We start from the raw sequence: 20876 nt of genomic DNA, 5'->3' as shown, positions 1-20876 counted from the left end.
AAATTTCTTCTTCTTTTTTTAAAATTTAATAACTCAAATTTATTATTTATTATAAATTATAATAATAAATTGAATTTAAAAAATAATAATTCCTCTTTAGCCAAAATAATAAATTAAATAATTTTAAAATAATAATTTATTTTAATATATAGGCTAACTTAGAATAAGAAGTATTCCCTATTATATCTTTTAATAATCGTGTAAACTAAATTGTCATAATGTAAAATTATTATAGTATAAATAAAATATAATATTAAAGCTAACGTTGAATTGTACATACAAAATAAAAGACATATGGACAATTTTATAAATATATGGCTTATCTTACTATACTAGAAATTACATTTGCAAATGGAATAAAATGAATGAGATTCACGTTGATAAAAGTTTAGGATGTAGATTAGTGAGAACGTATATAGTCAAGCTTAATTTGTGTTGTAATTCTTATTTCTTTAGCAATTTAACAAGCTCAGAAGATTTCAATATAATGAATGATAACTTGCAAAGTGTTATTTTTAGATTTTCATCTTGATCAACTTTATTTTATCATTTCAAAATTTTCATTCTATCATATAAAATCTCTCCACATGTATTTTTGATATCATTGCTTTCAAATTTTGAATTAAAATTGATTTGAAATGAATTACCATGTATGTTTTCACGTTATATTCATAATATCATGTTGGTGACGTTTATAATGTCTAAACTTTTTCTAATTAATATTATAAAAAATATATTAATTATTTATAGAAAATTAATTTAAAATTTTTAAAACTATATCCTACTGTTATATACATGCACTTTTGTTACTCAATAATAATAATTCATATTAATTATTTTTAAGTTTAAAAATTATTATATTTTAAAATATCCTCGCAACGCGCGGATATGTATACTAGTATAAGTAATCATTTCATCTCCGAGTAATATTCATCTATTTCTCTGGCGATATCCACTTGTAAGTTCTTCTTACTTAATTATTATTGTCTTGCTCTAGATCTCTTCATCTCACTTTAGCGGTTTGTAAATTTAATTTTCAATTTCAACTCGTTTTAAAACTTTTTATGTACATTTACTTGTTTTAAAACTTTTTATGTACATTTATCATAATATATAATTGATAAATTAATTTAGTGAAGTCAAACTTCATTAATTTTCGACTATAGTTATAGAGAACTATAAATGGCTGGTATAATTGATTAACAGTATCCAAAAGGATCCACAATAACTTGTTATATAAGGATATTTAGCTGACTTTACATGTTTATTTGATCAATCAATTAATAATTAGGAGGAATTGGTCTCACATCTTGATTGTTATGATAATGTACCATAGAATTTCTATGTACTTGCTCAAGATCAGAACGAGCTTGTCTGCTGACCACTATCATCCCATTTTGGAGTGCAACCATCTTGTCCGTTGAACTAGCTAGAAGCTATCAATTCAGATTGAAATGGATTATGATCCATCGGATGAGAGAAAGGCTATTGATGATACAAAAGTTGGTGTTAAGGGACTAGTTGACTCTGGAATAGACGAGATTCCAAGACTTTTCATTAGGCCACCTCATGAACTTGCTGATGAGTTGAATATGTGCAAGTCAACTCTACAGGTTCCAGTCGTGGATCTAAGTGGCATAGAGGTTGAAGATCGGCGTAAGAAGATTGTTGATGAAATAAGGGAAGCATCTGAGAAATGGGGATTTTTCCAACTGATAAATCATGGGATTCCTTCAAGTAGTTTGGAAGGAATGATCGATGGGACTCATAAATCTCATGAACAAGATGTTGAAGTGAAGAAAGAGTACTATTCGTCTGATCCAACAGCCAGAAGAGTTTGTTGGAATGTATGGGTCCACTATCAGTCAACGGACCAGGTCCCTTGACTCAGCAAGAACAGTAGCTAAAGTAAAGATGCGGGAAATACATAGCACAATATAAAGACAGGCATAAGAGTTTTACGTGGAAACCTCCTTGCTCAAGGGAGTAAAACCACGACTTGTCACACAGGATTTTCCAACTGTTTTCACTAATCTTCTCAAGCAAAGGTGAAACACAGATACAACATCAAATGAGATTAAGCCATTAATCTCAAAGCTAAGTAATAACCCAATTACTTACTGAGCCTAAGCAGATACCACACTGCCTACTAAGTTGTCAACCCTAGACAACTTAAATTTCAACTAAGCAGATACCACACTGCCCACTAAATCAGTTAACTCCTAGATGACTTAGAATTTGACTAAGGAGATACAAAACTGCCCACTAAATTAGTTAACTCTAACCGATTTGGACTTTTACAAACCGAACAAAAGATTTGAATACTTCATAGATTACAAACAAATTTACAATGTAAGCACGGAAGTATAACTCCTAAGACAACTATGACACTTGCAGCTTGATCAGGTCCCAATTGCGCCTTTGGGGAATACTTCAACAAGATGGGTCTTTGCTTGTGTTCTTGAGAGTTTTCAAGATGAAAAAACTAAGGTTGTGTCTATTGAACATAACCTTTATGAATAATAGACACAACCTTCGAGGCCATGTTGACACCCAATTTTGGACCTCCATAATATAGATTAATCATCGAACTTCTTAAATTTCAAACGATTTGAAATAATTGACTTTATAAAATTTAAAATATTTTTCAACTCATTTTAAGTAATTTTGTAATTTTTATAGTTTTTTTTTTAAAATTAATTTATATAGTCTATAAAATTTTGAATATATTTATTATATTTTATAAATATTCGAAAATCATCTCAAAAAGATTTTGTTTTATTTAAATATCTTACTAATTAGTTTAGTTATATAATAATTTACATTTTTGAATTAATTAGTTTATAATTAAGTCGATTATTTTATTTCGTTAAGATTAAGAAGTTCATTAATTAATCATATTAATTTGTCACAGCTAATTATTAGCCGAATTTGTCAATTTTACTTAATTTGGTTATTTCTTAGACTCCAAGATATAACCTTTTTCACCTTGCCTCAAACCCATTTTTGGACCCATTTTGGGCCTATTAAAAACAGGCCCATTATTCAGCAACCCAATGCCATTTCCTCATATTAGCAGCCCATTTCCCTTAATTCTTCAACAATAACCCAATCCCAATCCATTACATACAACAACAAATACATTACAACACCAAATACCTGACCGACCCCACACTTCTCCTCCACCAGAAACACTGCAACCCAGCAGCGAAAATTGCTGAAGTCCAGCAATTTCAGCAGCTCAGAATCACGAGCATCGCGACCCGAGTCCAGCAACGAAGCAATCCAACGTGTCCCCATCTTGACGCCTCATTCGCCCTTATTTCAAATCAAGCGCCTCAAATCGTTGTTCCGTTGAGGAATTGTACGATTTTCGTACAGAAATTCAAGCTGGCTGCCTTATCCTCAAGATTTTTGAATTTCGAATTTTGAATCCATTCCGTTTTCCCCCTCAACCGAACCCTATTTTCCCCTATAAATACCCCTTCTTCTTATTTGTTTGGGGGTTGGAAAAAGGTTGGAAAAAAGGGGGTTGACGTTTTTCTTTCTAGAAAAAGTTTAGTTTTGCAAAGTAAAGAGGCGGGGAATAGATATAGAAATCGGAAAGAATCACACTTGAGAACGGAGAGTAAGATCAATTTTTGGATTCGGTTACACTCTCTTACTCTATTCATCGTTCTTCCAAGTTTGTGTAAGCTTGAAGTCGTTGGTAGGAGTGCATTCTAGTTCGTTTGTCTCAGTTCGCTGCACCGAACAAGGTAAACAACTCGTAATCCCTTTGTTTATTTTGAGTTCATTGTGTTGGTTTGATAAGTAGCTCTTTGTGGATTCTAAGATGAGCTTGGGTGATGTGTTCGATCTGTAGTATTCTCTTCATCTTATTTTTACTAAAATGTTCTTATGTATTCGTTTTCTTGATGATTTAACATTGGTGTAAGCTCACATCGTTGGCTTTGTTCTTTTCGAATTCATTGTTGTTATACTCACCCTAAGTTTGTATGGCCTGTTTGATTGACCTCGTTGACATTGCTCCGTTCGTGTTTGTCAAATAATACTCATTGTTTGTTTCATGTTTTGAAAGTGTCGAAGGGTTTTGCCTTACTGTTCTTGAGCTAATTTTCAAGTTTAAGTCACTATATTGCCCAAATCAGTGAAGTGTGGTTTGACCATGGCTGTTTTTGTGACATAAATGATCCTTACATTTAGTATATTTTTTTTATATAGTATTTTATTCAATTTTGTCTACTGTCCTTAGTTGCTGTCCATGTCTAGTTAATTTAAGAATATTATGTTTAGGAAATGTGTGTGTAGTTCCATTTGTTTGGGAGTAAAACAAATAGGCATAATACATATATTGGCCCCTAAACTTGGCTTCAAATTTTAACTTTGACCTCCAACTTTCATAATGCACAAATAGGCACTTTAACTATCATACCTTTAAATAAATAAACACGCGATTTTTGGAGCCAAAAGCGTGAAATGCAAACGCTGCCACGTGTATTAGTGACCCACTCAATGGCTGCCAACTATTCAATGCATGTGGGCCCGTTTTCCTGTCTATTTGACACCTTTTCAAATAATTTCTCTTTATTTTTGCCTCACAACTTCTTCCTTCACTTTCATTTTGTGGTAAATTAATATTTGAAAATGTCAATTATTCAATTTATAATTTATTTGTCTTATTTCTTTTTTTAATTTATGTGTATTCAAAGATTACATTTAAGATACTATAAATTATTAGACTTAATATTTAAAAAAATTTATTACAAATTTGAAAATTACGTAATATACACTATTAATTACAATAATTACTAATTTAAAATATTTTTTCAATCTAATAAGAGCCTACAAACACACTATACGTTATATTTAAAAGTACTATAAATCATAATTAAAATATATTTTTTTTAGAAAATTTTTTGTTGACTCTTGAAATTCTATTGGTGACACATGAATTTGAATAGATGGAACAATATATATTATTGAAAGTTAACAATACTATAAGTTATTCGAAAATGACGTTAATGATTTTTATAAATTATAACAAATTAGCAACTAAAATATTTTTGAAAAAACATACAAAAAATTAGTTGATGAATCAGCCACCACACCGTGGACATGTATGCTTTTTGTGATTAAAATTGAGTTTAAGGGTTATTTTGGTCATTTAAGGATTTTTCTTTAAACTTCAAGCTTTATTAATAGTGATGTATTCATTTTAGAGTTAACATGAACGTTTACTACCATATAAATATATATAATTTATTCAAATTTAAAATTTAAAACTATTTATTTAACGTCAATTAAAAATTAACTTTTCAATTAATTATTAGCACGGGCTCTTCATCAATAGTATATAATATAATAAGCGGGAATAGAGAGGACCTTGGGGTCGACACGTGTTCCTTTTTCCTTCTGGACAAAAAAAGACTATACAGGCAGGAGGTCAACCTGTAAAGAAAAAGGGGGACCCATATTTTACTATTGAAGGATGTGTGTTTCTTTTAAATTTCTTTTACCATACTAAATAATTGTATAAAATATTATAAATCACGACAATTAATTACTTAAATATTTAAAAGATATAAAAATATATAAAAGATTTGATTGACTTTTCAAATTTTACCGGTGACGCATAAATTTGGACAAATGAAATAATATATATTATTTGAAAATTTCTTAGAAAGTACTATAAATTACAGTAATTAACAACTAGAAATATTTCAAAGACAAAAAAATTGATTGAATCTCAAAAAAAAAAATTAGTACTACACGTGTTCCTTTTTCCTTCTTGCCAAAAAAAAACTTCATTATAATTTTTTTTTGTAATAACAAAATTTTTTATTAAATGTCACTTGCATTTCGTAGTAAACAACAAATAATGCAAAAAAGAGGGGTAACATTGTTAGAAAAAAATATAAAAAGGGTTTAATTGTCCTTTCAATGCTTTTTTTACTGTTGACCCCCTGAATTTTTACATCTAACGCGCCTAATTTGAGTGTATTTCACGCATTTTGCCAGGTAGGATCCGAGTGTTTTTTTGTTTAAGTTTTGGATAGTTAAAGTGCCTATTTGTGCACTTACAAAGTTAAAGGTCAAAATTAAAATTTGAAGCCAAGTTTAGGGGTCAATATATGTATTATGCCAAACAAATATGAATGATCCTTTGCATCCAAATGAGTTTCTTATGGGATGAGACTGCCTGACATCCCTGTTGCTATTGATTTTCCTTTGATTAAGTTGAAGCCTTGGTCTTGTTTCCGGTATGAGCTTGAAGTCCGGATTAATGGTTGTGCCTGTTTTGATACTAATTTCATAGGACCATAAGATATTTCTACTTTATTTTGTGTTATGTCGCTTAAAAGTTTTACCTACTAAGTCATTTCCTTCTTCTTTTGTTGTGAAATCCACCGGAGTTCATCACGAACTCCCTCTCCTTGCATCTTCTCTTTGGTTCGGCCCAATGCTTCCCCTTACCGGATCTGCAAAGCTGGTGTATAGGTTGAAAGCAGCAAGATACGGGCTGGAAATTGAGTTTTCATATTTCGGAAACTTGAAATTAATCCGAAATACAGCTTGTATACAGTGGTATACGTCAAATATGTGACCAAAAACAAAGATACAGGTTGGAAGCGTCAAAACAAACTGTATACAGTTGGTATATGGGTTGATATATAGGAAAAAGGGCTAAGAAACGACCGATATACACTCGTATACAACAACTGTATACCAAAAAGGGGATTGAGCCAAAAGCCCAAATCAGCAAAGAGTTTGGCCCCAAAAAAGGGAGCCCAAATTCATTTCCCCTTTGCCTTTAAATTATTTAATTATCTTTATTTATTGTTTTGTTTTCTTATCATTAACTCTAACTTTAGAATTGTTAATTAGCTTAATTAAATTCCCCAAAAGATGAGTTATTCTTTGTGTTGGTTTAATTTTAATACATTTTTTTTGTGTATTTATTTTATTAATCTCAAAATTTTATATTTTCAATTAAGTTAAACCTTTTGTTCTTTAAAAGAGAGGTTCTTTAATGCTTTTCACTTGATCACATTTTATTCATTTTAAAATTATTTTTAAGTTAAAGTATTTTTTCTCAAATAAAATTTTAAAAAATGTTAGTCCAAACCTTTTTTCAATTAATAAAAAAAAAATATAAATACTTACTTAGTCATTTTCTCAAAAGGTTAGTCAAAACTTTATTTCTTCAATTAATTAAAAAATGATTTTTCGTTCTTTAATGTATTAAATTGATTTAAATTATTATTTCAAAAATGAATTAAATAAATTCTAATTAATCTACTTTTATTAATATTCTAATCACTTATATTTTGAGTCAAATGTTTCATTTTTGGGTCCCTTTCTCTAAAAAATAAAAAAATGTGTCATTTATTTAACTATTTTTTCTCAAGTTAACCAAATATCGTACATATTATTCTTAAGTTAAATCATTTTTCTAAAAAATAGTCAAAATATATTTTAGTCAAGTCGCAGGTCAACCGCATGTTAGCGGACACTTCGAATGCTTAAATCCTTATCGAAGTGTAAATTGAACCCCGAACCCTCTTTGATATTTTCAAGTGATTTTTTCTGTGTAAATCTTTAAAAATTATAAGTTTTCTTAATTTCTTTAAAAAATTAAGTGGTGACTCTTTTCTAAGTATTTTTCTCAAATTGTTTTATACTTAGAACATTTCAAAAACGTGATTTTTCTAAAGATAGAAAAATTACAACACAACAGGCCATACCATTGGCCGAGGTTTCTATCACAGTTGGAGACTGTGCACCAACCAATTGTACTTTTTACAGCGTGGCATTTGTGTGTACATTGACACAAGGATCATGTCCCTTTACAAGGTCTCATGGTTTGTCAAATCATCAAAACTGCAAATAACACCGTTTTTAGATTAAGTTAAAGCATATAGTAAGTGATGTGACTATTCTTTTTAGCCAAAAATTCTTACTCTCTAACTCTGTGTTTCATTTTATATGACATCTTTTTTTTAAAATCAATTTCCAAAAAAATATCATCTTATTATAACAAAAAAAAAAAAAAATTAACTTTAAAAGTTTCTTTTTTTATCTTTGCCTTAATGAAATCATTTTCAGTTACACAAATATTTAAGAATTGTTTAGACCACAAATTTCAAAATAAAAAAATTGTAGAAAAACGTGTCAAAAAACAAGGGGTGCTATATAAGATATGCATTCTCCCCATATCTCTTATCTATCTAATATATAATATACTACTATATAATATAATAATCATTTCATCTCCGCGAATCTCTTGATCTATCTGATATAGGTAATCATTTCATCTCGCGAGTAATATTCATCTATTTCTCTGGCGATATCCACTTGTAAGTTCTTCTTACTTAATTATTATTGTCTTGCTCTAGATCTCTTCATCTCACTTTAGGGGTTTGTAAATTTAATTTTCAATTTCAACTCGTTTTAAAACTTTTTATGTACATTTACTCGATTGAACTAGGTAGAAGATTGAAATGGATGAGAGAAAAGCTGGTATTAAGGGACTAGTTGACTCTGTAATAGTTGCTGAGGAGTTGAATATGTGTAAGTCAACTCTACAGGTTCCAGTAGTGGATCTAAGTGGCATAGAAGTTGAAGATGGGCGTAAGAAGATTGTTGATGAAATAAGGGAAGCATCTGAGAAATGGGGAATTTTCCAAGTGATAAATCATGGGATTCCTTCAAGTGTTTTGGAAGGAATAATTGATGGGACTCGTAAATTTCATGAACAAGATGTTGAAGTGAAGAATCAGTACTACACGTCTGATCCAACAGCAAGACGAGTTAGATATGAGAGCAATCTTCATCTGTACAAAACAAAAGGAAAGACAGCAAACTCGAAAGATTCATTACACATCCCGTGGCAAGATTCTGGTGACAATGAACCTGAAGAAATACCACCAGTTTGCAGGTAACTCTGTATCTGTCCTGTTTGCTGTGTGTGTGTTGTATATATTGAAGTTTTTGCATTAAATCTAACCTCTCATCTTTTCCTAATATCCAGAAAACCATCCGTTGAGTACATAAATCATGTCATAAAACTTCAACACATTCTTCTTGGCTTACTATCAGAAGCTCTCGGGCTAAATCCAAACCACTTGAAAGCTATCGGATGTGACAAAGGACCAGGGTTGGTATGCAATTACTACCCGGCATGCCCACTGCCAGAGCTAACTCTTGGTAAGCATACAGATCCTGTTTTCCTTACCATTCTGCTTCAAGATCAGAATGGTGGGCTCCAAGTCATGTGTGATAACCAATGGGCCGATGTTACACCGATTGAACATGGTTTAGTTGTTAACAGAGGCGAATCCAGGATTTTAAGAAAACGGGTGCACCATTGCTTTAAAAATAATATCAAAAAAATTATAATAACAATAACTAAGCGAGCAATACATAAAAATTACATTACCACAAAAAATATCATCAGTTTACAATTGTACTCGACGAGACTTCATATTTTGAAAATGATCTATAATAGCATCATTACTTACATTTTCAAATATCTTCCGCTCTATCTTACAAACTAAACATCCATTCAAAAATTCTTCACCAATGCTATTCAACTTAGTCACAAATTTAACTAGCAAATTTAAAATAAATAAGAGAATCGCATATCTTTCACAATAAAAAATAAGGGAATCACACCCTTGCAAGTTCAAATAAAATAGAGGAATCACAATCCTTGCAAATCTAACTAAAATAGAGGAATCACACCCCTTTCACATTTAACAATAAGAAAATCACACATTCATAATAAAAAGAGGACTTATGCCTCTTTTGCATTCGAAATCACATATTCATAGAAAGAAGAGGAATCACACCCCTTTCACATTTAACAATAAGAAAATCACACATTCATAATAAAAAGAGGACTTATGCCTCTTTTGCATTCGAAATCACATATTCATAGAAAGAAGAGGAATCACACCCCTTTCACATTTAACAATAAGAAAATCACACATTCATAATAAAAAGAGGACTTATGCCTCTTTTGCATTCGAAATCACATATTCATAGAAAGAAGAGGAATCACACCCCTTTCACATTTAAAAAAATAAGGGAATCACACCCCTTTCACATTAAAAAAAAAGGAATCACACCCTTCAAAATTGATAATATAATATGAAACACATTCCTTACAAGTTACATCCGCAAAATATGTAAGTTTGAGATAATCAATTCTTTAGCTATTGATGATTTCCTATTATAAGTAATGACAAGATTTTTTTATATGAAAACCCTAAAATTAAAGTGATATATACATATATATATAAAATTGTTAGGTACCTCTGAGTATGAGTTTGAGCGAGTAGTAACTTCTCCCGTCTAGGAAAAGTATTTTCTATTATGTTGTGAGTATTGTAAGTAAATATGGTGTGTATGTAAAAATTATAATATGAAATAAACAGTTTGTTTTATACCTCTCTTCTTAAAACTCCATTTATAGTCATAAGTGAAGGTTGCGATCTTCAGCTTTAAGGAGGAACAGTAACGAAGTAGCCAAGAGACTGAGGTCGTTAGGGCGAAACACTGTTCATGGCCTGAAGGGAGAACTACTGCGGTAGTGATAAAGACTATTCATCGACATAAGAGAAGGAAGGTATACACGCGAACTTTTATTACATATTATGAATTCTTACTAACATACTATATATGCTTATATTTTACTTAGACATAAGAAAAAATATTTAGTACCTATAGGGAATTAAAAATATTGAATATTTCATGTTTAATATCAATTATGCTATTTGCATATCATGCCGAAAGGTAAATAATGCTATATATCATGATAGAACTATATCCATGCTATTTGCATATCAGATCTTAAATTCATGTTAAAATGAAAAATATTCAACAATCTTTACATAGCGTAAGAAAAAGAGCTTGGAAGTATAAAAAAGCTTTATTTCATATGGATAGAGCAATTTCTGAAATGGAACAAGTATACATGCATACTAGTCATCACTATGATGCATTAATATTTTCAATACATGAAATGAAGATGTATAGAATACAAGAATATTTTGAGTATAAAAATGCATTATCTATCTTAAAAAATTATACAATATTTACTGCATAAACAGTAATAAAAATTCCGCAACCCTGTTTTAAAACAGCCCGAAATATTGGTATCAGAGCCAAGAGATATAATCTAAGTATGGACACAGACTTTACAACTATAAAACCAATTTGGTATATAGATGTAGATATACTTGTAACAATTTTACAAGCAATAAAAGATTTAGATAAGGATCTAAAAAGAAAAATAATAAGAATAATAACCTTAAGAAATAAAAAACAAGAAGAAAGATATAATATAATAAATTATAATTTCTTTGATACCTCTGACTATTACTTTTCAGAATAAGATGAGTTTAAGAGAAATCTCAGATTTACTAAAAGATCTTGTTGAAAGTAATAAACAATTAACCTTACGGTTAAAAATGATAGAAATTAAAATCAATTATATCAAAGAAAATCTTCCAGGAAGAATTACAAAAATAATAGAAAAAACAGAACAATTTGACAAAAAGGTAAGTCAAAAATATATTAAAGAATTATTATCAAAAAAATTAGCAAGTGGAAATACTTATCAAAAAGGAAGTATGGATGAAATATTAATCCAAAGATTCCTAGAAAAACAAAAAATAGAAGAAGAAAATTTTCCAGAAATAACCGAAAATAATTCCGAATCAAAAGAACAAAAGGATGAATGAACTAGATGAACTAGTTTATGCAATGGAAGACTTAAGTCTTTCAGAATTAAAAGTATTCATAAATAAAGGGGAAACAGGTGGACTCCAAGGAAAATTTGAAGCATCTACTTCAATGAAAGAAGAATGGCAAGAGCCAGAAAAAGATGAAAAGAACTTTGCAAATAAAGCAAAGAAAGAAAACGATTTCATAAAACATTATCATAACAATGATAAAACAAGATTTATGCCTAATAGACTCCCAACTGGAGATATTTGAGCCCAATTTCTAGATCTCGAATGTAAAAGAGATCCAGAAGATAGCCTAGACCTATGGTCTCAAAACATGCTCCTTTATTTCCTTTTAGGAAAAGGAAATTATACAGATGAAGAAAAATATATCATTATGATAAATACATTCATGGGAAAAGTACATGACTGGTTTTCAGGATTAACTGAAGATGCAGAAAAAATAATTAAAAATGATACCTTAGAAGGACTAAAAAGTTCGGTCCAAGAAGGTATAATAAATTTAAAGCTATATATCGCTAATGAATTCTTTGGAGGAAAAGGAAATGAAAGAGACAATAAAGAGTTTGCAAGAACTATTGCAAAAGAACAATTAGAAAAATTACAAATTTGTAAAATGAGTTATATTCAAGAATACACTTGTGAATTCGAAGAATATTACTACAAAATATTTGATAGCGGTAAGGAAATGATACCTTATCTAGAAAAATACTATCAAAAATTACCAGGCTTCTGGGCAAAATACTTCAGAGAAGAATACGAAAAGGAAGAGAAAAAAGGGGATACTCTTGGTCAAAGAATTAGTTTCTTAAAAAATAGACTTAGTCAATTATGTATGTCTCATAACATACAAAGAAAGGCTAAAAGGATTAATACACAGATCTATTGTAATGATACAAAGGCATCTACTAAATGGGGATGTGATGAAAAACCATACAAAAAAAGAAAACAACTCAAAAAGGGTTTAATAAAAAGAAAAAACTTCTCTAAACAGAAGTATATACCTAGAAAAAATACTATAAAAAGAAAAGAGAATTTTCTAAAAAACCCACTGATAAATGCAAATGCTACAATTGTGGTGAAGAAGGTCACAAAAGCTACGAGTGTAATAAAAGGAGAGTAAAAATCTAAAAAATTGATAGAATAGATATTGATTCAGATCTTGAATCAATAAAATCTATGGAAAGTGAAGAAATTTTCGAAGAAGTCTATGAAGAATATTCTAGCAGTTCAGAAGAATCTGACTAAATGAATAAAGAAATTCAAGAAAAGGAATCTGCTTAAATATTAGAAACAGAAGAAGACCATCGAGGTTATGCTTTAAAAGCAACTTTTGATGGAGAAACATTCAGAAAAATCCAAGGATTAAAATTAAATCTTAAAGTAGAAGATAATCTACTAAGCAGAATGCAAAGAATGTTCGCAAGAGATAAAATCTCCTATCATGAATATCAAGAAATTGAAAAGGTAATAGAAATTACCAAAACGACAGGAAAACATAAACTAAACCTATTAACAAAACCTATGATAGATCAAATCCTCAGGAAAATTCCTGAAAGAAAAAGAAAGAAAATGAATTATGTTAATTTAGGAGGAATCCAAATATTAGTCAAATCGACTTTTAAAGAAGGAATCAATTGTCCGATAGTAATAAATCTATCAGATGAAAAGATTCATTAATGCAAGAGAAGGAAATCTTGGTATAGTAGAGGGAAACCTAGCCTATACAAAGCTCCTTTTTACCTATTACCCAAAATATTGTATTTCACTAAAAGATGCTGATTTTAATGACGCATTAAGCTTACATTTTCAGATCAAAAGAAATGATCTATTTAAACCAGGTAATCATATAATGAGCATATATTACCAAGCATTGTACACCGTTACAAATTCAAACTATGGTAAAATATACAAAAATAAAGGAATGATTGAAATAGATCAAGAATGTGCAGGAATTGCAAGAATAGTTGAAGCAGAAATTCAACAAGCACTAATTCCAGATGAATATGAAATTCAATTTAGAAAAACACAAGAAATAGGGGAAACTAGTAATCCTAGACTCTCAATAGAATATGGAAGAAATTCAATTAGAAAAAGTATATCTAATAGATATCCTCTAAAAATTGAAACTCCAAATATAACAAAAGTAAAAGGAATAATCTTCAATGGAACAGAATGGAGACATCAAGAAATCTTAATACAAACAGGAGCAACTGCTAATCATGTAAAAGGTATCCTAATAGAAGGAATAACAATCTATGAAGGAGAACACTATACATATAAAACCTTTGAAGGAAATAATTTTAGTTGTAAAAACATGGTAGATTTACCTATACAACTAGATACTATAAGGATAACAGTTCCTTGTTATATTACAAATCACGATGGTGATCACGAATTAATTTTAGGAAATCTATTCCTAAATAAACTTGAAGATTATAGCATTGGGAAAAAAGGAATAGAAATGCTATACAAAGGTGAAACTTGTTTCATACCAAAGGTAAATGCCTAAAGAAACAACTTTCAAAGTATCTGTATTCATAGAAATAACATCCTATGATACAAAATTAACAACATGTTGTCAGATAGACAATGGATCTGAAGCAAGTTCAGCAAAATCTTTTTTAATAAAAGATTGGGACATAAACAAAAATAATATCTCTATGATTGGAATCACAGGAGATAAAGAAAAACTAAACAAATCAAAAGAAAAGGTAGAAATAATTTTAGGATAAAAAATTGTTTCTATAAAAAAATTATTTGCTTATGATAAACTAGAAACAGATTTATTATTAGGAAATGATTTTTTACAACAATTTCAAGACTATCATCAAACATTATATATGATAACTCTAAAAACCCCTTGTGGACATTTCATCAAAGTCCCAAGAAAACAAAATCCTTATAATCTTGAAAAAGATAATGGAAATTACAAAAGAAAATATTTAGAAAATCTAAGAAAGATTACTTGTAAATGTCTTAATCTAGAAAAGATTAAGGAAAATCTACAAAAATCTTATGGAGAAAATCCATTAGAAAAATGGGAACAAAACCATGAAAGGGCAATTTTAACTTTAAAAGACCCCAGTATTATCATTAGAGTTAAACCTATGCTCTACAATGAAGACGATAAAATTGAATTTAAAATTCAAATTAAAGAATTACTCAACTTAAAATTAATAAGAATGAGTAAAAGTCCTCATAGTAGCCCAGCATTTATGGTAAGAAATCATGCCTGAAATCAAAAGAGGAAAAGCTCGCATGGTAATAAACTATAAAGAGCTGAACAAAAATTGCATATTTGATGGATACTTTATCCCAAATAAAAATAATCTAATTAACCTTGCAAAAGGAAAAACATATTTTTCAAAATTCGACTGCAAAAGTGGATTTTGGCAGATAAAATTAGCAGAAAACTCAATACAGTTAACTGCTTTCAGCACTCCTAATGAACATTATGAGTGGTTAGTCATGCCTTTTGGACTAAAAAATGCACCACAAATATTCCAAAGAAAAATGGATAAAATATTCTCTGAAAAAGAATTTCTAATAGTCTATATAGATGACATACTAATATGTTCAAAAACATATGAAGAACATTTAAAACATCTGAAAGAATTTTCAGAAATTTGCTTAAAAAATGGAATTGTGTTAAGTCAGAAAAAAGCTGACATTAATAAAAATGAAATAGGGTTCTTAGGAATGATTATTTCAAAAAATGGAATTGAACTCCAATCACACATTTCAAAAGAGATTGTAGAATTTCCTGACAAATTAACAACAAAACAAGAGATTCAAAGATTTCTAGGTTGTTTAAATTATGCAGGAGAATTCATTCCGGATTTAGCTAAAAAACGGAATATACTACAAAAGTTATTAAGGAAGTCCAATAGATTAGGATGGACTGAAGAGCACACCCAGTGTGTAAAAAGCCTAAAAGAAGAATGTGGTAAATTGCCAAAACTTAGGCTACCAGAAGACAGTGATAATCTTGTCCTACAAACAGATGCGTCTGACTATCATTGGGGAGCATTATTACAAACCGATTTAAATGAAATATGCAGGTACACTAGTGGTACATTCAATGATGCAGAAACAAGGTATTCTACAAATGAAAAAGAATTGCTAGCCATTGTTAGAGGAATTAGAAAATTTTCTGCTTTTCTTCTACCAAAACAATTTGTTATTAGATCTGATAATACTCAAGTATCAGGACTGATTTTTAACAAGCTTCCTTCTGAACCTCAATACAGGAGATTGCATCGATGGCAAGTACTATTATCTTTCTATTCATTTTCAATAGAATATATTAAAGGAAATGACAATTTTCTTGCAGATTTCATTTCTAGAAACGTGCAATATGGACAATCAGACAAAAATCCTGGTGAACAGGATATATGAAAAAATGAAGACAGTGGATGAGTCCATTGATGATAAAAGCCAAAAACTATTCAAAATCAGAGATGAGCTATCAAAGCTATCTGAACAATCTCGGATGTTACAATCTGAAATAAATCAGCTTAGTACTACTCAAGCTGAAAGCATGAGAGAATTTCTACTCTTATGTGAACATCTGGACACACGTCCATTACAGAATTCAAATATGAAAGGGAATATTAATTCCAACAAAGTGGCAGGAGATGTCCCACTAGCACCTAGTGCCAAAAACATCTCGATGGTAAGCACGAATATGCCAATTTCCACATCAAAAGATGAGGAAAAAAGTCGAGCAAATGAAGCAACAAGCTCATCCTCAGCTACTGCTGAAAAAATTATATCTGGAAAACCAGAGAGTAAAACTAATCAAAGTCCTTCGGGAACAAAAGTTTTTTCTTCTTTTCAGGTTGGAAAACAACATCCAAAAGAAGAAGAGTATCTATCTTTCACTAGATACATCTATAATCTTCCAGAAGAAAGCGGAGAAACTTATGGTGTTTTAGGAACCACAAGCTTGTTTCCTAGAATATCAATATTTCCCAATGGGATACCGAATTTTACGGCTCAATTATTCGAATTTGGTTACTTGGATCGAGTTTATACTAAACCAGATCTAAAGGAGTTGTCCAAATTACCGTCCAAATTGTTCGAGGCAATAAAAAATTTTGCTCAAGGCAATGGAGTCTACTGCAGGTTTTTTAGCATATCTATGGAATGCCAGGATCTGCAAGCATATTATCCTACCCTCAACTATATTTCAGTTGAAAAAATTAAAGATTTTAACGTTAAGGCCACAGGAGTTGATAAAAAGCTTCCTCACCTTAATAAAAAATGGATTCAAACTAGAAGAGCGTTAGGAATAAAAGCCCTATACGCTATTCTTACAAGACTTTATAAAGAAGACTGTAGAGTCATTGATCATATATATATATATGTATATATGTATATTTATTTATTTATTTATCTTGTTAGTTTGTTTATTAAAAAGAGAAATCATAAACTAAAATGACCTTAAACTTTGACAATGATGATTTCTCTAAATTCTTGACTTGAAGTTGGAGACTTGAAGCTTCTTCTTTGTGTGGAAAATAGAAAACAAATTTGAAGAGGGAAAAAAATATTGTTGGAACTTGGAACTTGAAAAGTGTGTGGGAAGGAAACTTTTGAAGTCTTTTGACTTTTAAACTTTCAGAATTTAGCTTTTTTCTTTCTTTTTTAAATGAAAAATGTGTTTTTAGTTAATAAAATAAATTGAAGCGAATTGGGGCTGCCTGGGATCAAACCTGCGACCTGTGAGTTGAAATCTTGCAGTGGTACCAGTGAACCATCCAGCCATTTTGAGAACGGGTTCAACTAAGTTTTAATTTAATATATTCTTTAATAATTATAGAAGTAATATATTGAGTTTGTCGGATGACCACGGGTTCGGGTGACCCAAAATTAGTACATAAATTCGCCCCTGGTTGTTAATATTGGTGACCTCCTTCAGGTAATTTGCAACAAAACACAACTTTTTTTATTTCATTTTATCACAAACTGTTACTCAATCTGATTTTGTAACAGATCCTATCAAATGACAAGTTTGTAAGTGCAATTCATAGAGTTGTAGCGAAAAATGTAGGACCAAGGATTTCAGCGGCAACCTTCTTCACTGGAGGTTCTACACCTCCGAAGATGCATGGTCCAATCAAAGAGCTCATATCAGAAGAAAATCCCCCGCTATATAAAGAATTTCAAATACCTGATTATCTCACTAAGTTTTTCTCCAAGCCTCTTGATAAGACTGGTCTTGATCTTTTCAGACTCTGAAGACAGACGTTGCCTAGCACCAGCAAAAACCATCAGAAAAGACTATCATCATTCAGTTGTAGATCAAAATTTGCGATTCGTACTACAATAATGTTGTCTAACAATGTCTTTCATATTCTGTTGTTTAATGTTGAATAACTTTCTATGGAAATAATCCATAATTTAATGACCATCTCAAATTCGAGGACTTCTGTAATTTAGCTTCAAGTAGTTGCGCAATTATGGGCTAATTGAATTATATATGTTTTTTTCATTTCATCTTCATAATCATGTTGGATAATACTATTCATTTTTCTGATAAAGTTAACCATTCCGTAAGTGATGTGACACCTTTTTTTAGCCAAAAATTCAAATTCTTCGTTTTATTTTATATTACACTTTTTTTTGTTTGTTCCGAAAAAGATTATCACTTTATTATAATTAAAACTAATTTAACTTTAAAATTCCGCTAGCCTTAATGAAATAATTTTCAGTCATACAAATATTTAAGAATTATTTTAGACCACAAGTATAAAAGTTTTGTTTTTTTTTTATAAACACCGAGTCAAACTAAAGGATGTCACATAAAATGGAATGGAGAGAATATTCTTGTCTTTTTCCCGTTATTTCTACTAAAGCCAAACAAAGGACGATTAATGACATTTTAACCATTTTCATTATTTATATTAGGGCAACTGTGTCATATTATAACCTTGCTTTTTTTTTAATCCATTCATCTCCACATATTTCTTATCTATCTAATTAATAAAAATAAAAATCATATCCTATAAAAATTATATCTTCAGAATAGCAGTTTATCTTCATTAGAGGTCACTGCCTCAGTATAGCAATTTATCTTCATTTCTTATTGATCATATTTGGATACGTGTTGCCAGTGGCGCATCTGGAGTATATATTAAGAAATTCCTAGAGATGTTATGGTCACCCAGTCCTCCCTCAAGTAGTGATACTACATTATGAAATCATTATGAAAAAATTGAATTGATAATTTAACATTAATCAAAGAGGTTAATTTTAATATAATTATTCAATATCATATTTAAGGGATTTGTGTATCTGATTAAATATTTTAAAATATATTGTATAAATATTAAAAGTGGTATTTTGTGTAAATTTTTTAAAATTAGAGGTAAATTAAGTATATGTGGTAATAAAGTATGTCTAATTAGATAGTTTTTCCTTATTTAATATCCATATATGTGATAAAGACTGTGGGCTCCGAACACCGACTGGGAAACCAAAAAAAAAAAGTCTACAAAAATCATCAACAGGCTGGAGAAATCTTTGATTGGACCAGAAAGTCTTTGATTGGACCATACATCTTTGGAGGTCCTTGGCCCTACCTTATTTGCTGTAACTCTATGAATTGCACTTACAAACTTGTTATTTGATAAGATGTGTTACAAAATGAGTAACAATTTATAAGAAATGATAACAAAATGTAGAGATGAGTAGCTTTTGTTGCCAACCTGAAGAAGGTCACCAAGAAGCTAAGCTCATATCAGAAGAAAATTCCCCACTATATAAAGACTTTCAAGTATTGATTATTTGTTTGATAAAACTGGTCACCAAGCAGCAGCAAAAAGGGATAAGTATCAATCAAATAATGTTATCCCCTTCTATCTTATTGTAGATGGAATGGAGAGACTACTTTTTTCTTTATTTAAAATAAGTTAATTTTGAACGGATATCAAAATAAGTGAAGAAAAATCAAATAAAACATAAAAATATTAAAATTAAAGGACACTTTTAAATTGTTTTTTTAAAAAAAAAATACACATGATTTATTAAAAATAATTAAAAGTGAAAAGATAATAAATTAATTAAATAAAGTTTCAAGTGAAAAGAAATTAAAATAAATATTGAATTATTTATGAGAGACTATGTATTTCTTGAATTATTTTGAATTTGAGCACGAACATGTAATTATTTTAGATTTTATGGCCATTTATGTGGTTATTCCTTTTTTAATCCATTCATCTCCACATATGTCTTTATCTTATCTTATCTAATACTCCCTCCGTCCCTATTTACTTGTCCATATTTCCTTTTTTGGTTGTCCCTATTTAGTTGTCCATTTTGACAAATCAAGAAAGGACAACAAATTTTTTCCTATTATATCCTTATTTACACTTCTTGAAAATTGTAAAAGTGTATGTTGTTTCCCTCCAATTTATTTCATTTGAATTCAAATATGTGGTTGTAATTTTGAAGTGAAAAGTTGTCATAAGGGTAAAATTGTAACTTCACTGTGCTAATCATTGTTGCCTTAATCTATGTGCCATTTCTAAAGTGGACAACTAAAAAGGGACGGAGGGAGTATAATCTAATAACCATTTCATCACCACATTTCTCTTATCTTATATCTGATATAATATAATAATCATTTCATCACCACATATCCCTTATCTATCTAATCATATATATATATATATATTTTCTATTATATAGAAAGGTGAAGAAGACCAGGACGACCAAGGGCAAATCCGTAAATAAGCAAAATGTACAGTTTAATAGCAGTTGTACTTCGTGCATAGGAAGTATTGAAATTCCATAAAAATCACCCAAATTCTAGCATATTCTTAAGGCCACGTGGCTATCCACACATTGGAAGAGTAAAACAAAACACACGGACTTCTATAAATGTAGGGCCCATTATTGTCTTCAAAGTTATCACAGTAGTTTTCTTACTTTTTTAATATACTAATAAGCTTATAACATTAAAAAAATCATATAGAGTACTTTTTTGTGTCTTATAGTAATACTAGATATAGGACCCCGTGCCAGCACGGGGCCCAATATATATTACTCCTCATATTATGGAATTTGAGAAGTTATTGAAATTTCTATATGATTTTAAAAATATTTTAAATT

The 20876-nt window shown here is 29.9% G+C and overlaps 2 protein-coding genes across 2 annotated transcripts; both read left to right on the top strand.

Moving 5' to 3' along the window:
• The first annotated feature begins 1422 nt into the window (after nucleotides 1-1422).
• LOC107061897 (1-aminocyclopropane-1-carboxylate oxidase homolog) lies at nucleotides 1423-2523 on the top strand. Its single transcript, XM_015311860.1, has 2 exons — nucleotides 1423-1835; nucleotides 2398-2523. The coding sequence occupies exons 1-2, from the start codon at nucleotides 1455-1457 to the stop codon at nucleotides 2521-2523; spliced, it is 507 nt and encodes a 168-aa protein (XP_015167346.1). The 5' UTR covers nucleotides 1423-1454.
• A 5743-nt stretch (nucleotides 2524-8266) lies between these two features.
• On the top strand, nucleotides 8267-18209 carry LOC102595909 (deacetoxyvindoline 4-hydroxylase-like). Its single transcript, XM_006354447.2, has 5 exons — nucleotides 8267-8360; nucleotides 8492-8941; nucleotides 9035-9323; nucleotides 17656-17682; nucleotides 17757-18209. The coding sequence occupies exons 2-5, from the start codon at nucleotides 8505-8507 to the stop codon at nucleotides 18000-18002; spliced, it is 999 nt and encodes a 332-aa protein (XP_006354509.1). The 5' UTR covers nucleotides 8267-8360; nucleotides 8492-8504; the 3' UTR covers nucleotides 18003-18209.
• Nucleotides 18210-20876: the final 2667 nt, after the last annotated feature.

This window comes from Solanum tuberosum, unplaced genomic scaffold (assembly GCF_000226075.1).
Source record: "Solanum tuberosum cultivar DM 1-3 516 R44 unplaced genomic scaffold, SolTub_3.0 scf00174, whole genome shotgun sequence".
Lineage (NCBI taxonomy): Eukaryota > Viridiplantae > Streptophyta > Magnoliopsida > Solanales > Solanaceae > Solanum > Solanum tuberosum.
This window is presented reverse-complemented; position numbering and strand designations above follow the sequence as displayed.

Coding starts and splice junctions, on each gene's coding strand:
- LOC107061897 (XM_015311860.1), top strand. CDS start 1,455: ATGGATTATGATCCATCGGATGAGAGAAAGGCTATTGATGATACAAAA. Junction 1,836..2,397: donor CTGATCCAACAGCCAGAAGA/GTTTGTTGGAAT, acceptor TGACACTTGCAG/CTTGATCAGGTCCCAATTGC.
- LOC102595909 (XM_006354447.2), top strand. CDS start 8,505: ATGGATGAGAGAAAAGCTGGTATTAAGGGACTAGTTGACTCTGTAATA. Junction 9,324..17,655: donor CACCGATTGAACATGGTTTA/GTTGTTAACAGA, acceptor AATTCGCCCCTG/GTTGTTAATATTGGTGACCT. Junction 17,683..17,756: donor ATATTGGTGACCTCCTTCAG/GTAATTTGCAAC, acceptor ATTTTGTAACAG/ATCCTATCAAATGACAAGTT.